At 43.5% G+C, this 12,668-nt stretch overlaps 1 protein-coding gene across 4 annotated transcripts in view; it reads right to left on the reverse strand.

Annotated features, from left to right (window-relative positions):
• Window positions 1-12,668, reverse strand: part of LTBP1 (latent transforming growth factor beta binding protein 1) — a 270,959-nt gene that overhangs the window by 141,341 nt on the left and 116,950 nt on the right. For 2 of the 4 annotated variants that reach the window (XM_048484115.1, XM_048484106.1), the window contains exons 8-10: window positions 7,053-7,175; window positions 3,425-3,592; window positions 503-736 (exon numbers count right to left, since the gene is read on the reverse strand). In XM_048484115.1, the coding sequence (XP_048340072.1) occupies window positions 503-736; window positions 3,425-3,592; window positions 7,053-7,175 (525 nt within the window). The remainder of the gene's footprint in view (window positions 1-502; window positions 737-3,424; window positions 3,593-7,052; window positions 7,176-12,668) is intronic. The other 2 variants (XM_048484134.1, XM_048484124.1) reach the window with 1 other exon arrangement.

Below are 12,668 nucleotides of genomic sequence, written 5' to 3' on the forward strand. Positions count from 1 at the left end.
AGCATGTTAAAACAGGACATTTTTAAGCAGCTAATTTTAGAGGCATTTGCAGAAATCATGCAAAGTGAGACTACGAAACCGACATTTAGAAATGCTTTGTGTAAGAACTGAGATGGTGAATGGTTTTAGTTGTATTGAAAAGAGTCTCAGTATTTACAAGTCCAATAAGATTCTGTTTCTGCATGAATCATGACAGAATCAAATTAAAACTTACTCTGAAGTAAACCTATGAAAGACAGAAGAGATTCTTGCAGGGAGTTGGTCATCTGGTACAGTTCCTTGCCCTAGGGCAGGATTCTTTACACAACAAACCAAACCAATGTTCTGACACTTGAAAACCAATTCCTATAATATATGATTGCAATCAGGTACTTGTGCAAACCTTCAAACATCATGTTTCATAACACTGACTTCACACAGTAAGAAGGATCACAGGGGGAAAATACATGCATGGATAAACAGATACACTAAACTACATAATGAAATCCCTTTCCACTCTCACCTTCTCGCACAGCCACCTCGGGCTCACTTTTCTGTGAGATGGTCAGTGCCTCCACTGGCTCTTCCTTTGCTGGGAGAGGTGGAGGAGAAGTACCTTTAGCAACATGTTGAGTAATCTGGGTCTTGCCTTTGACAGGTGGCTGAACTCTAACTGCAGGGTGATGGTATAGCTTGTTTCTATGAGAGCCAGAAACCGTATAGCCCATTCCACCAGGGCAGATTTCCTTAAAAGCAGCTATATTTGGGATGGGAAAACATTCTTTTAAGAGTCTAACAGAACAAAAGTTTTGACACATTGGAAAATATAATCAAGAAAATCTCTCACATATAAACTATGACATCAAGAACATTTTTCACAATTCTCTAGTCTTCAGTTAACCAAAATATGTGTTTATTCTTCAGTACAACTTATTTCAAGGGTTTAATTTGGTATCTGCAGAAAAAACCTTCACCAGAATAATCTATTTCATTCAGGTTCTTAAATAGTAAGGTTGGCTTGCAGAATCAAAATAGAACAGCGCATTTAAAATTTTTTAATGGTAGTAGTTTTCATGTGCATTTGGCTGTTCTCACTGTAGTTCAAAAACAAAAGTTCACTAGTGCTGCAGGTTCCACTGAATAAAATAGTAGTATTAGATAAAATAACACTAGATCCAGTCTATCAATTCTGTTTTATCTATTTTGTCTTTCAAAAGAGCATATTGGGGGGGGGGGGGCACACAGCTAAGTTCTTGTTAGTTCTCAGGATTGTTGATAGGCACCTTAGGGCCTTATTTCTCTTCTAACATTTAAAGAGTCCCCTCCCTCCCAAATGCAGTTGCTAGGTGGAGGGAGGCTACAATCAGAAATAGAGAAAGGGCAACGGTGGAAGAAACACTTAACCCTTTTTCTGTTGTTTATCTTCTCAAATCTCCATTCATCTATTTATCTCTGCTCTGGGGAAAATACATATGAATTTTGCCTTTGTGAGTCCCCTTCATCTAAAGAGTAAAAAGCCCAAACTCCTATCCCCTTGGACACTGAAATGAATACAGATTTCAAATTGTTAATTCAGAAGTCACAGTTAAAAGAATTGCAGCTGGGTAGCAGAATTGGCCATTTTAAACATAGCCAGGTGGCAGTTTGAGTTCCACATATCAGATAACTGGTTTTTTCACATCTCCCCCCCATATTTCTGATTTGCTGAACCTATTACTCCATGCTTCTGTCCTTTCCCAAGTTCCCCTATAACCTCTTCTGAATATCAGGCTGCTTTCCAAGTCAGGACTGGATCAGATAATACGTACCATAATCTTGTTCCTGACAAGTACAGGAGCAGCATTGTACCTTCCCATAGCTGATCCACCTCCAGCGGAGATAGCATTTAGATCAGGCATGTACTCAAAACCCAACACATATAGGACTGAAAAGAGTAATCAATATTTCACTTACAGTCTAGAACAGATTATGCGATTTGGATCTGTTTAATAAATCCAAAGGTGCTCTTGCAAAAGTGGAAGGCTTATGAAAAGGGAAGGGTGGGTTCTGTCATTTGGACAGATTTCCATTTGACCTACACTCCATACTGGTGATTTCCTCACTGCCGATTAATCCTGGGATAGTCACCTGAAATATCCAGGTTCTCTCGAGATCTCCTCACAGCCGAACTGTGGAACACAGATCAGTCCCATTTCTAGCGCTCCCCCCATCACGGAATTTTCCTGGACCTGCTTCTATATGCACCTTTTTGAAAAAAACACTCCAATGGAAGCTAATAGGAGATGGGGGCTACACATTTGAGGGCCCATAACTTTGGCCCCCATGAACCAAAATTTACCAAACCTGGGTGGTATCATCAGGAGGCTCTCCTAAAGATACTCTGAAATGTTGGTGCTGCTAGCTTAACAATTGCACCCCTGACAGCAGGCACCACCACAGGAGGTGGTGATGGCCACTAACCTGGATAGCTTTAAAAGGGGCTTGGACAGATTTATGGAGGAGATGTCGATTTATGGCTACCAATCTTGATCCTCTTTGATCTGAGATTGCAAATGCCTTAACAGACCAGGTGATCAGGAGCAACAGCCGCAGAAGGCCATTGCGTTCACATCCTACATGTGAGCTCCCAAAGGCACCTGGTGGGCCACTGCGAGTAGCAGAGAGCTGGACTAGATGGACTTTGGTCTGATCCAGCTGGCTTGTTCTTATGTTCTTATGTTCACCCCCCACAAGGGGCAGGCCTAGATGTCTTCACTAGAAACATGCTGCAGTGAGGATGTTGGAATCTGGATGAAAAGGTGCTGATTCTTTTGAAAATTGGTTGTATCTAGATTAAGTTTTTAGTGGGAATTCGGCCATTGTTTCCAAGGGTCCTCTGGAACTCAAGAGCAGCTTTTGAGCAGTACAGGAGGACATAAAGGCAGAAGGAAAAGGTCTTTTTCATGAGAACTCCACTTGCTGCTCTTTGGAACTTATCCTATATGTGTTGTATTTTATATACATATCCCCCTATGAAAACATTATGCCCATGAATAGAAGCCTGGGCATACCAGGCTAGGGGCAAGCAGAAAGGCAAGATTTCACTCTGGCACTGTGAATAGGAACAAGATCTGGAACAGTATTGCCTGATCTTATGTGGAAAAGCATATAGCTTTCAGTCTTTAAACAATACTGTGGGATGTTTCAGTTTATTCCTATCTGTCATGTGATGTGAAGCATGCATTAAGAAACATCAGGCAAAAACATCATTTAAAAACTTGTGCCTGCACAGCAGAGAAAGTTCAACCTGGAATATGTCTGTTCAAGCAACTGATTTTTAATTTATTATTATTAAGAACCAGTAAAGCATAACACTACACTGTAGGAAATTATTCTGTGAACATTAAGCTATGTAGTGTACAGTGCACATCAGTGCAAGCATATGCTTTTTCTAGGAACCTCTTACCTGTTCCTGGAAGGGGACATTTCTCACAGTGGGGGCCCCAGGCCTTGCCAACACTGCAACAGCAGAGCTGCTTGCTGAGCTGAACAGAGAGAGGGTGCATACACTGCTTTCCTGCACTGACAAACCGGTAGCAGGGCCCTTTCTCTTCAGTGACCATGGCATTATCAGCTGCAGCAAAAAGGGAAGGAGGATGCTAGAGTTTACATGACAAACAAAACAGAGAAATACCATAGGATTTCCACCACCAGATTTGAAAAGGATCAAATGGATATACATCATCATAGAGAGGCAAAGATGCTGGTATGTGGGATGAAATACCTCTTATTGATCACAAATCATTTCTGAAGGCAAACTAATGAGGAACAAGAGAAGATAAGCCCATGTTTTTAGAAATAAAAGCTAGTGTCCAAATTAGAAGTTGCCATGCTCCAACAACACAGAATTAGAAGATAGCCTTCTTCCCCATGCAAAAGCATTGAAGCAGAAGCTTAAAGCAGGTGAACAGCAAAAATACAGAACACTGACAGATCACACACTCACTTCCAGCACTCAAATTACGACACTTTGTACATATACGGAACAGCAAAATGGCCACTTTGAGTTGATAAACAAACTGTCCTTTTGATGTTAATAAGAAATTATACTCTTTAAAATTAATATTCACTGACCACTTCATGTGGTTTCAAAACAGCAACAGTTTACAATATAAAAAACCAGTTTGAATGGAAAAGATACTTCAAAATATATCAACAAGTAATGTTATCCTTCTTCCCTTGCCCACTGTTCCTTCTCTTTTGCAGCCTTCTCAAAATCATGGGGCTAAATATCCTATTGACAATTTTCAATACTTGTATCAACAGAGTCAGTAGTAATTTTGATTATAGCTCATAACTATATAGCACAGACATAATATGGGGTTGAGATATATTTGCTGATCAGGAAGTTTCAATTATGGCAAAAAGAAGACAAGCAATTTTAAGGATGTGAGTTTCTAAGAGGAATGCCAAAGATCAAACCATGTCTGACAATGTCTTACATCAGACCTGTGCAACTTATCATTCATAAGCTGGACTTAGTTTGCCAGCCATGTATGGCGGACCTCCAAAGGCTCAATAAAATCTCCTGTTTTTGTTGTCCAACTACAAAAACAAGAATGCTGCCGACAGTACCAGGAGGCCACCTTTGCTGGGCTGCATGCCACATGCGTACCAAACCATTGTGCACGACTAGCAAGTTCTGATCTGGTATGTAAGGCTGTTTACCAATAATCAGTTCTCAATTCCCCACAACTCTCAAGCCAGTCTTTTGACTGAGCGTACAGAATATTTAAATTGGTGAAGGTTGTACAACAGCAGTGATTGGTAGATTTATCCCATATTCTATTACATTCACAATTACACACAATGTAAGAGAAAAGGCTATTGGTACCTTCTTTCTTCCATGTAGCAGAATATGTTTAAAATTCTTTCATAAATTTACAAATGTAAAACAAACCAAGAAATAACAAAGTTTTGCTTCTCTGGAGTCCAGAATCGCTCAAACATAAAATAACTGTTATTACCGTTAGTATTATCATGATCTAGTACTTTGAGTAGAAAATATTTGAAATAAAGTAAGCCCTTCACCCATCATAAAATGTCATATAAAATACAAACACAGATGGTCAAAACTGAAGTCTGAAATAAATGGAAACAGGGTAGCCCAACTGTGCTTTATGAGCCACCTGCAGCACTTTTCATGTGCAGCTACAGGAGCAATTAAAGGGAAGTAAGTAACATATGAGTGAGCATAACATACAACAGAAAAACAACAACACATCTCTACTAGTTCTTTGCCCTGGTAGCCAGGGAATCTGGGAAGAGAAGAAAAAAGCGTTAAAATAATTTGAGTTCTAGGATACGTTTTTTTGGAATCGTTTTCTTGGAAGGTTAAAGGAAAAATAGATAGTTGAGATCTGTTGGGGAGAGCCTTCATATGTGGCCATGTCAGAATTTTGGTGCTCAGCTGCTGGTATTAAAAATTGTGGCCACCTCTTGATTTTAATCCAGGCTGTAAAAAGACTGTACTAAAAAACAAAACAAAAAATTTTGGGGCAGTATGAAGTGTTCTAAAACTTCTAACTGGTTTAAAATAAATTTAACAATCATCTCCAAGTATTTCAGCCCTCTCCTCAAGCTATTGATTTCTTAGCAGCTTCACTTATAGAACTGGGCACTGGAAAAGAGTGCAATTAAAACAAGGGATGTATGGTAAACTATGCAATAATAGGACAGAAAACCTGGAGACAGGTGAATCAAAAGGTTCATGAGTCCTCCAAAATAAATTAAACAATTATCTTTATGTATTTCAGCACTCCCTTCAAGTTATTGATTCCTTAGCAGCTTCACTTGTACAAGTGGGCACCAGAAAGGAATGAAATTAAAACATGGGATGTTTGCTAAACCAGGAGAGAAAAACATGAAGACAGGTGAATAAAAAAATTCATGAGTCCTCTAAAATTTAAATATGGTGTGAATTGAAAACCTTTGTTCAACTGCTATTGGAAGACAGATGGCAGTAGTCTTACATCATTGCCAGTGGGCAATAAATACTGAGAAAATGCTCTTAAATGGCATAGAAGTACTATTTTCTTACTAGTCAAAATCTTGAAATTGGTGCTGCTTTTACCATCCATTCACCATCCATTTTAGAATCTTGTATTCATTAGAACACGATGCTTACAATTTGGAGAGTTGGGCAACTTGTTTTTATTTCTAAATCCTCTGAAAATGTATTATACATTTCCAATTTTGTCCAATGCATTTGCTAAGAAAAATGTTGTAATGAATTAGTGAGGCAGATTCATTTTTCTTCCCATGAAAAGTTCTGACCATTATAGTCAGGTATGGGGGAGGAGGGGCTCCTGACCCTCCATACTGGTTTTCTGATCAGAAGTGGTGCCAGAGGGTTATTTGCTAACACTCACCAGTATTGTTTTGGGGCAGATGGAAAGACAGGATCTCCTTCCCTCAATGCGGTGGTGGTCCCAACCTGAACTGGACTCTTGTGGTGCTCTGAAAAGGCTTTTCCAGGCACTACAAAATGGGAGTGCATCTCTGGAGTCCCTTAGAGGCTCCATGTACCTGGTATATTTCATATTTCTACACACTTTAGAAAATTCTGAGCCTTCACTTTCACTATATTTAATGGCTCTTTCCAACTTCAGGTGTGCCAGTTCTGGCCTCTTCTAGATGGATGAATTGACCACAGTTATCTATTATCTTATTACATCCAGACTGGACTATTTCAGTTGTACTCTCCCAATAATATTGCTGACCAGCATAAACAGTTGGGAATACATCTCACTAGAACTGAGGGAACTACACTGGCTGTTAACTTTTGGACTATATGAGGATATATGATGAAAAAAATCTCTTTTTCTCGTGTCTCATTGGAGATATGCTTTTTGAATAGTATGTCACATAATCCTGATCTGAAATTGTAGTTAGATCATAGAGACCACATTCAACATCGAATAAAAAATTCTCCCAGTTTGACAGAATGTGAACCATTTTTGATCATGATGTCTCACAAGCTGAAAAGGGAAGGGGGAAGTCTAACTGATAGTTAACTGACTTTTTAAACTTACGGATGCATCTGGAAAGTGTGGGGTCTGGCACAAATCCCGGCTTGCAGGTACACCTATAGCTGCCCATGGTATTCAAACACTCACCATTAGGGCATACCCCTTGCAGTTGGCATTCATTAATGTCTGTAAAGAAACATAAATATTGACAATTAAACAATACAAGAAATTTTCATTTGCACAGCCTATCATTTTATCTGCCTTTAGGTGGGACTATCTCCAGGAATATATCCATTCTCAGGCTGTTTCCCATGTTACTTGGCAGTCTCAAAACAAATGTAGGGCACCAGCTAAGGTACATATCTTTTTAATGTACTGTTCATCAGGTGAGATACTGACACATTAATGAAAGATAAGCTGTCAGTCACAAGGAAAGTTTAAAGAAAAGCAACATAAAAAACATTGTGAAATCATTGCAGGAACTACAAGAGCCTTAGAAGTTCCATTTGAAGCAAGCATAAGAGGAATTCCCAAATACTGTCCCTGAAGAAGACATTTTGCTGAAATGGATTGGGACATATCTTTTGTTTAATTAAATGGTTTCTTGGAACCTCTTTATTTTTGCTGAGAGGCGATGATTCACCACGTCTTCCCTCAGTTTGCACACTGTTCCTGCATTGTGAGTTGCTATTATGAGAATGAGAACTGGAAATCCTTGGAGTTGCACACTCCCTTCCCCTTGTGATACCTTCGGATTCATACCAAACCACAGTTTTCTATCACATGAAAACCATGGGGTTTGTTTCTTACCTACATAATTTCTAACTGGAATAAAACCATGGTTTGGAATCCTAATTTTCAAAAAGAAATAAACCATAGTTTGCAGATTAAATGAACCATAACATTTTCAATGTTGGTGGATCATCATTATTATGGGCCCTTTCAACAGCAGCTCTGCTGTTGCTGAACAAGCAAAGTTGCTGAACAAGTGAACATTTTGGTGACCTTGGCATTTCTCAGTAAATGTTCAGGAGGATATTTAGAATAATAGATTCCTATTCATATTTATTTATTTTTCGCATTTATATACCGCCCTTCCCCAAAGGGCTCAGGGCGGTGTCCAACATCAATCATGCATTAAAATCAGTTAAAACAATAGCTGCCCATAATTAAAAGAATCACATATAAATGGCAGACGGCTTCAACTCCCACCCCTCCCCCTTTCACATGCCCATGGGAGGCCAGATGTTTACTATATAGCGGGATATCGATGTTACCTCAGCTGGCCAAATGCCTGGCAGAACAAGTTCGTTTTACAGACCCTGCAGAAACTCTGTATGTCCCGCAGGGCCCTGATCTCACCTGGGAGCCTGTTCCACCAAGTAGGGGGCAGGACTGTAAAAGCCCTGGCCCTTGTAGAGGCCGGCCAGACTGCTTTGGGGCCGGGGATCCCCAGCAGGTCTGCCTCCGAAGAGCGGAGGGACCTAGAGGGGTGATACAGGGAGAGATGGTCCCTCAGATATGCAGGTCCAAGGCCGCAAATGGCTTTAAAGGTTAGAACCAGAACTTTAAACTTGACTCGGTACTCAATTGGCAGCCAGTGTAGCTGGTACAGGACCGGCGTGATCTGATCCCTGGATGCAAAATAATTGAAAGGGGCCATACAGGCCATCTAATCTCTAATCTCTTGCTTAATGCAGGATCACCCTAAACCATCCCAGAGAACTGTTCATTCAGCTGCTGCTTGAAGACTACATGTATTGGGGAAGTTAAACTTTTTTCTTAAGACATTTTTTGAAAGGTTTTTACTCCAATTTATAACTGAAGGATGCTAAATGAAACAAAAAAAAGTCTTCAGCCACGGGTGGAAGATGGAAACAAAAGGAGACAGACAAATAATTAAAAGTCCAATCCAAAGGGGGAAGGTGAAGTCACCTGTGGAGCCAGTGCAGCCTTGCGCTGGAGCAGGTGACCACCCCGCCAGCATTAGGGGCAAATGCGCAGAAGGGGGCAGATATGCAGGCACTCAGGAGTTGAATGACTCCATGGCACCTGACCCCAGAAGCAGCCACCATGTCCCAGCCCAACTGATGCAGGATGTTGATCTGGCATGGCTGGGGGCATTCAGGGGGGCAGTCTCGGGAATGGAACCAATCTTAGTCAGCTTCCATCTGGGGTTTGGGGCTGGGAGTATGGTGCCATGGCCCTTAGATGTAAGCCACCCAAGGTGTTTCCTGCATCAGTGGGTATTTTCGTTTCTCTCTCTCTCCCCACACTGCCAAATGTCCTTTGGATGCAGTGCGGTGGTGCTCTGGATTGGGTTGTACATTTTGTTAAAATGTTTAGGTTTTAATATTTTCTGTCTGATGGGATACTAAGAATTTCCCATTGGAAATGTGAAATCATCTCAGTCTGTCTGTGTTGGATGACCTGCTAAGTGACCTGCCAAGTGAAATTAACTACAGCTTTGGAGTTGGATGTCAAAAATATGCCAACAACACCTATGCCAATGCATTTCCATTCACATGGAGAGAAACGCATCTCACCATGAAATCCCTCTGAAGACGCAAGCCACAGATGCAGTAAAAACTACCAGACCACAAGACTCTGAAAACCCACAACACCTAGCTTTATTTAGAAAAGAAGAAGAGTTGGTTTATATACCTCACTTTTATCTACTGTAAGGTGTCCCAAAGCGGCTTACAATTGCCTTTCCCTCCCCCCACAACAAGCATCTTGTGAGGTATGTGGGGCTGAGAGAGTTCTGAGAGAACTATTACTAGCCCAAGATCTCCCAACAGGTCTCATGTGGAGGAATGATGAATCAAACCTGATTCTTCAGATTAGAGTCTGCTGAATTTAACCACTATATCACGCTGGTTTTCTCAAGCATAAGCCTAAAGACATGTCTGTTTCACAGTGCGATTCAAAGCAGGGCTATTTATTTATTTATTTATTTATTTATTTATTTATTTATTTATTTATTTATTTATTTATTTATTTATTTCTCAGTCTTATAGACCGCCCAACCCCCGAAGGGCTCTGGGCGGTGAACAACATAAAATAACAGTTACATAATAGACTGTAAATAATTTAAGTTAAAATGCAGCAATTAAGAACAACTAATAACAGCAATGCCCGCAACAATCCCTGTTAAACTCTCCCAGAAGGGGAGAAAAAGAGTGGGCCCATAGATGGTAATGGGCCCAAAATGTAGGAGGAGGCGGGGGCACTTATATCAGCGGCTGGACACTCCAAAGGCCCGGTGGAACAACTCCGTCTTGCAGGCCCTGCGGAACTCACCAAGATCCCGCAGGGTCCGGACAGCTGGAGGAAGAGTGTTCCACCAGGCAGGGGCCAGGGCTGTAAAAGTCCTGGCCCGCGTGGAGGCCAGCCGCATCATTGAGGGGCCAGGGACTACCAGCAAATTGGCCTCCGCTGAGCGCAGAGGCCTAGTAGGGACATATGGGGTAATGCGGTCCCGAAGGTATGAGGGTCCCAGGCCGCGTAAGGCCTTAAAGGTAAGTACCCATACCTTGAAGATGATCCAGAATTCAACTGGGAGCCAATGCAGGCGGCGCAGTATTGGTTGAATATGATCACGGAAGGCGCCCCCCGTGAGCAGCCGGGCTGCTGCATTTTGGACCAGTTGTAACCTCTGGATCAACCGCAAGGGCAGGCCCGCGTAGAGCGAGTTACAATAGTCCAGCCTGGAGGTGACCGTTGCATGGATCACAGTGGCCAGGTCTGTGTGGGAGAGGAAGGGAACCAGCCGCCGGGCCTGCCGAAGATGAAAAAACGCAACCCCTGGTTATATGGGCCACCTGGGTCTCCATCGAAAGAGACGAATCCAGGTGGACCCCCAGGCTGCGGACTGAGGGGGCCGGCGCCAATGAGGCCCCCTCCCACACCGGCAGCTGGAAATTCTCACCCTCCCCCCCACGACCAAGCCAGAGGATCTCTGTCTTCGATGGATTAAGTTTTAACCTGCTCTGTTGCAACCAACCAGCAACCGCCTCCAAACAGTGCTGGAGAGCTGCAGGGGCAATGACCGCTCCCCCCTCCATCAACAGAATGAGCTGAGTATCATCAGCGTACTGATGACAGATCAGCCCAAAGCTCCGTACCAGCTGAGCAAGGGGTCGCATATAGATATTAAATAACAGCGGGGACAGTAGCGCTCCCTGAGGCACCCCACAATGAAGTGGGCACCGCCGGGAGGCTTGGTCCCCACACCACACTTGCTGACTCCGATCCCAGAGGAACGAGGCAATCCATTGAAGGACAGTGCCCCGTACCCTGGAAGCGGCCAGGCGGTGGGTCAAAAGATCGTGGTCGACCATATCAAACGCTGCGGTTAGATCTAACAATACCAACAGCGCCGATCCGCCCTGGTCAAGCTGCATACGGAGCGTATCTGTGACGGCGACGAGAACTGTCTCCGTCCCATGCCCAGCACGGAAGCCGGACTGGAAGGGATCGAATGCCGATGCGTCATCCAGGAAACCCTGAAGCTGCTCCAACACCACTCTCTCAATTACCTTCCCCAGAAACGAAAGATTCGAGATGGGGCGGTAATTGGCCAGATCGCCAGGATCTAAGGATGGTCTTTTTAAGAGTGGGTGGACCACTGCCTCCTTCAACCCACCGGGAAAGACTCCTTGCTCAAGGGAGTCATTGATGATCTTCAACAGGTGGGGTCGTAACTCCTCCCGGCAAAGCTTAACAAGCCAGGAGGGGCACGGATCCAGAGGACAAGTAGTAGGTCTAACAGCAGCCAAGTGTTCTTCTGTCAACAGCGGCCAAGTGTTCTTCTGTCAACAGCGGCTTCGGAGAGCAGGGAAAACTGGGCAAAACATGGGCCTGAAGATGGCAAGGGAGCCTCCAGTTCACTAATTGTAGATAAAGAGTGGGGAAGGTCCTGGCGGAGTGATGCGATTTTATCCGCAAAAAAGCTCATAAATGCCTCACAGCTAATAGTCAATTGAGAATTTGCAGAACCTTCCGATAAGGAGGTCAAAGACCGAATCACACGGAACAATTGTGCCGGGCGAGAGCTAGCAGATGCGAGAGAGGAGGAGAAGAAAGCCCTCTTCGCCTCCTTCGTCGTCATCTCATAGGCTTTCATAAACGTCCTATAAGATGCTCGCGCCACCTCGTCACGAGATTTCCTCCACGCTCGCTCCAGACGTCTGAGGCCCCGTTTCATATTGCGGAGCTCCTCCGTATACCACGGAGCCCGCCGAGAACGGGGCCGCAGAGGACGCTGGGGGGCAACAACTTCGATGGCATCGGAGAGCCGGGAGTTCCAGTCCTCCACCTGCTCATCGAGTGTGCCAGCAGGTTCAGGATCCCGCAGAGCATTCAGGAAACCAATTGGATCCATAAGTCTCCGCGGGCGGGCATAAATTAGCCCGTCACCTAGACAGGGTTGGCGCGGCAGGTCCACCCGGACCTTCAGGGCAAAATGGTCGGACCATGGCACTCTATCAATAGAGGATACGACCAAACCAATTCCTGACCCGAAAACCAAATCCAGCGTGTGGCTGGCCTCATGAGTGGGGCCAGAATTTACTAAGGAGAGGCCTAGCGTCGCCATGGATGACACTAGGTCCACGGCTGCTGCACAAGAGGCGGTATCGACATGGACGTTGAAGTCACCCAAGACAATAAGTCGAG

Source organism: Sphaerodactylus townsendi, linkage group LG01 (genome assembly GCF_021028975.2).
Source record: "Sphaerodactylus townsendi isolate TG3544 linkage group LG01, MPM_Stown_v2.3, whole genome shotgun sequence".
Taxonomy (NCBI): Eukaryota; Metazoa; Chordata; class Lepidosauria; order Squamata; family Sphaerodactylidae; genus Sphaerodactylus; species Sphaerodactylus townsendi.